Consider the following 3466-nt stretch of genomic DNA (forward strand, 5'->3'; position numbering starts at 1 on the left):
CCAAATCCCTAAATACAGATTTACTCTCCTACAAATGTATCCAGTTAGGAGTCATCTTGAAAAACAAGCAGTTGGTTAAAAATATCATCATCATAACAAAATACTTGATACATAAATGTTGTTTTGCTAAATCCCTTCACTGTGGAATGAACTAAAAAGACATTTTCTGTACTTGCACCATGCTTTGCGCACTACAATTTGAATGGCTAACCTTTCTCTACTTGTATATTCCTGTTATTATATTGTTTTATATCCTGTTTGTATTGGTTTTGTTTTTCATTTTCAACAATATCTATTTTGGAGTTACTCCTTATCTGTAATTGGTGGTTAAATGTACCCTTTGTATCAACTGGAAACATACTTTCTTAGTAGGTGTGATTATTTTGGACAATAGACCAACAACATTGAGTTTGTCACTGTACTCGTCTTTGATGTGTTGTAAATAGTTGGATAAAAAAAAAGCCTAGTGTAGTCAAAGAAACTTAGTGAAACTATGATGCAATAAAGTGAATACTGAAATGTTTTCAAAACTTTCCTCCTTCCTGTTTTTGTGACATGGAAAGAGATTCTACCTATCCCTTCATTGTTGGCAACTGGCCTTTATTTGTGTTGGCTACTACTGGCAACTGACCCTTCCCACCCCTCACGTCTCTGTGCTCCAATAACAGCTGACTGTTCTGACTCAGAACCTCAGTCAACTTCCTCCTTCTCTGCACTCAGATATGCTATGTGCTAGGCTCTCTATGACCAAAAGACAAACACATTTTGACGATGGTTAAAAAAATAAAAAGCGACATATCACATGTTGTGGATGTGTCGTGGTGTGTGTGTGTGTGTCTCACCCTTCACGCTGATGCTCCTGAGGTCAGTAATCTTCATCAGTATCTTGGGGAACATACAGGGTTTATCAGGCCTCCTCCTCCTCACATAGATCTATGCACACGTAAAGACATGGAGGATGTGTTGATATGGATGAGAATGTATTTAATATATTTGGTAATGCTTTTTATATTGGAGCAATGTTTGTTAGAAACTACAGTGACCAGCTGCTCATTTAAAAAATGAAACCATATGTTTGTAATATGTTTTTAAAGATTCTTGTTTGGGCCTGCTGAGAATAGAATAACGGCAATAAACTGCAAGTAACAATATAGTACAAGTGCTACAACAATAATTAGATATCAAACCTTCAAGGCTTCAACAATTGGCTCCTGAAGAACATCCACCTTGTCTGACTCCTCCAGATCCTGACGGTCTGCACACACACACACACACACACACACACACACACACACACGCATTAATACACAGCCAATGCAACAAGCTGTATTACACATTTATAACACAACTCACAACAGTTAGTACACAGAACAGGAATCTACACAGCCATACACATCGTCTCTATGTGATTGTAGGACTTAAACAGTTGTTCCATCACAGCAGTAACATTAAACACATTTTTAAATGACTTTCTTTCATTAAAACCAAGTGCAGTACCTCCACAGAGCAGGCAGATGGCACTAAGTAATCCTGTCTCAGCGTCGTCCATCTCTAGTGGGAGCAACTGGCCGGCGAAGGAGAAGACGAGGTCTGTGAGAGGTCCGAACCCGGCATTGTGCATCTGCGTGCGGTTCAGAGTCAAACCGTCAGAGAAGGTCATGGTGTCCTGGTCCGGGGTGTAGCGGGTGCAGATCCTTAGAATCTAGGAAAGGGGGATGAAGTGGCAGAAAAGAACAGAAGATTGAGGTTTTTGATGCACTAACTTGTTGCTGTACATTTTCTGTGTCTCTGCTGAGGACCTGTTGAGTGTTCGCGTGTGACTAAAGTGATAAACTCACCAGTATGTCGAGGCAGGCGGCTTTGAGCAGTGTGATCTGGTCGGCGATGGTTAACGTTGTAAAGCCAGGCAGCTGCTTGGCAAATTCCACTGTCTTAATGATGCATTTAGTGGACAATTCACTGAACTTGTCCCACAGATTGACGTCCAGAGAGACGCGGTGCTCAGAGCTGTTGTTCTGCAGGGCGGGGGTCAGGTGAGGAAAAGAAGAGAGGTTTTTCTAGTAAGCTGAAGAAAAAAGCTTTATAGTGTGTTCATTTTCCTTTTAGTTGTGAGTTATTCAGAGTATTTTAATGGGCATTTTTGGATTCAAATAAGCGTGTGTGTACCGTGGTGTATTTTCCCAGCTGACAGAGGGAGGGAAATGTGTCCTGATGGGCCCGGCGAACTCGTTCGATCATCTGCTCCGTGTCTGCTGACAGGACATAGATCTCTGCCTCCCCCTGCCTCTTCTCCTCCTTCTTCTTCTTCATCCTGTCGTTCCGCACCACTGGTGGTGGCAGAAGAGAGTGGAGTTTAGGCAGCAGCTCGCATTGAACATTTAATATCTAGTTGACACTAGTAACAGATGGAAAGTAACGCACAAGTAAAAAAGTAAGTTGTCTTAAGGAGCAAGCACTAATGTCACTGCTCTCTACTTGAGTATATTTTTGAGCCAGTAATCCGCTTTTTGTCATTTATACCTTCGTTACAACTCTGCTCTAAATGCGGGGAGTGAATACAAGGGGCGGACAGTGTCCGAGGAGCTGCCTGGAAGAAAAATAAGCTCCACAATGTGCTGATGGTGGAGCAAAACCCAGAACAAGAGGCAGTGTCCAGCACCAAACCCTGGCTACACTTGGCCAATTTTTATACCAAAATCTAAAAAAGACAACAGTTACATGAAGTGCTTGCTGTGCCTCCCAAAAAACACTGAGGTTTCCGGGTCTAAAAACTCATTTTCCAACTCCACAGGCACACTGAAGTAAGTTGCACATACTGTAGGTGAGAATGCAGTTAGCTAGCTGACGTTAGCGTACATTGTAGCTGGTGGTCTTCTTTCGAAAGCAGTCAAAAAAATACATAAAGAATACTATCTATTAGAAGCAAATATCTCATAGAGAATGAATACGCGTTAAAGTAACAGCTGCTAAAACCAAAGGGACTCATCTGAGCTTGCATCATGAACCTATGGTCAGGGGCTTCATGATGTCATCAGGGTGATCTCGGCTTGGAATTGTATACATTTATAACACAAAGGCTGAATTACAAACTCTCAACTGAAAGACAAGGTCAGCCAACCAGGCAGTGAGGGATGAATGAAAATAGGTTACAGCGTGGACTGGAGCATTGACACATACCAGGGACTACATTTGGGCCTATGGTTCATTCATTGGACCATGATTTTATATGGAAGTACAACAGTAAATCTCTGAAGGCATAGTGATGCAGAAGGCTGATTATTATTAGTTAATGGTGGTGGGTTGTGTGGGCCTTGTATCAGCTGAGAAAGGCCACCAGAGGGAGGCAAATGTCAAGGTTGAAACATCCCTCTGTCAACGTCACTCCCTGTGAGGACCACTGAGCTTCAACTGTACTGCTTCTCCTGCTTTAGGTTCATATATGAGGAAGACTGTAGGACTGCCTGCC

The 3466-nt window shown here is 42.2% G+C and overlaps 2 protein-coding genes across 2 annotated transcripts in view; one reads left to right on the plus strand and one right to left on the minus strand.

Annotated features, from left to right (window-relative positions):
- The window catches only part of LOC118323049, a 126672-nt gene that overhangs the window by 16505 nt on the left and 106701 nt on the right, over window positions 1-3466 (plus strand). The window lies entirely within an intron of this gene.
- Window positions 1-3466, minus strand: part of LOC118323601 (retinoic acid receptor alpha-B-like) — an 18609-nt gene that overhangs the window by 2253 nt on the left and 12890 nt on the right. The window contains exons 4-8 of the mRNA XM_035655611.1: window positions 2167-2327; window positions 1839-2015; window positions 1498-1702; window positions 1188-1255; window positions 843-933 (exon numbers count right to left, since the gene is read on the minus strand). Coding sequence (XP_035511504.1) covers window positions 843-933; window positions 1188-1255; window positions 1498-1702; window positions 1839-2015; window positions 2167-2327 — 702 coding nt within the window. The remainder of the gene's footprint in view (window positions 1-842; window positions 934-1187; window positions 1256-1497; window positions 1703-1838; window positions 2016-2166; window positions 2328-3466) is intronic.

The sequence above is a fragment of the Morone saxatilis genome, unplaced genomic scaffold (genome assembly GCF_004916995.1).
Source record: "Morone saxatilis isolate NCDOM2014 unplaced genomic scaffold, NCSU_SB_2.0 Contig14, whole genome shotgun sequence".
Classification (NCBI taxonomy): Eukaryota; Metazoa; Chordata; class Actinopteri; family Moronidae; genus Morone; species Morone saxatilis.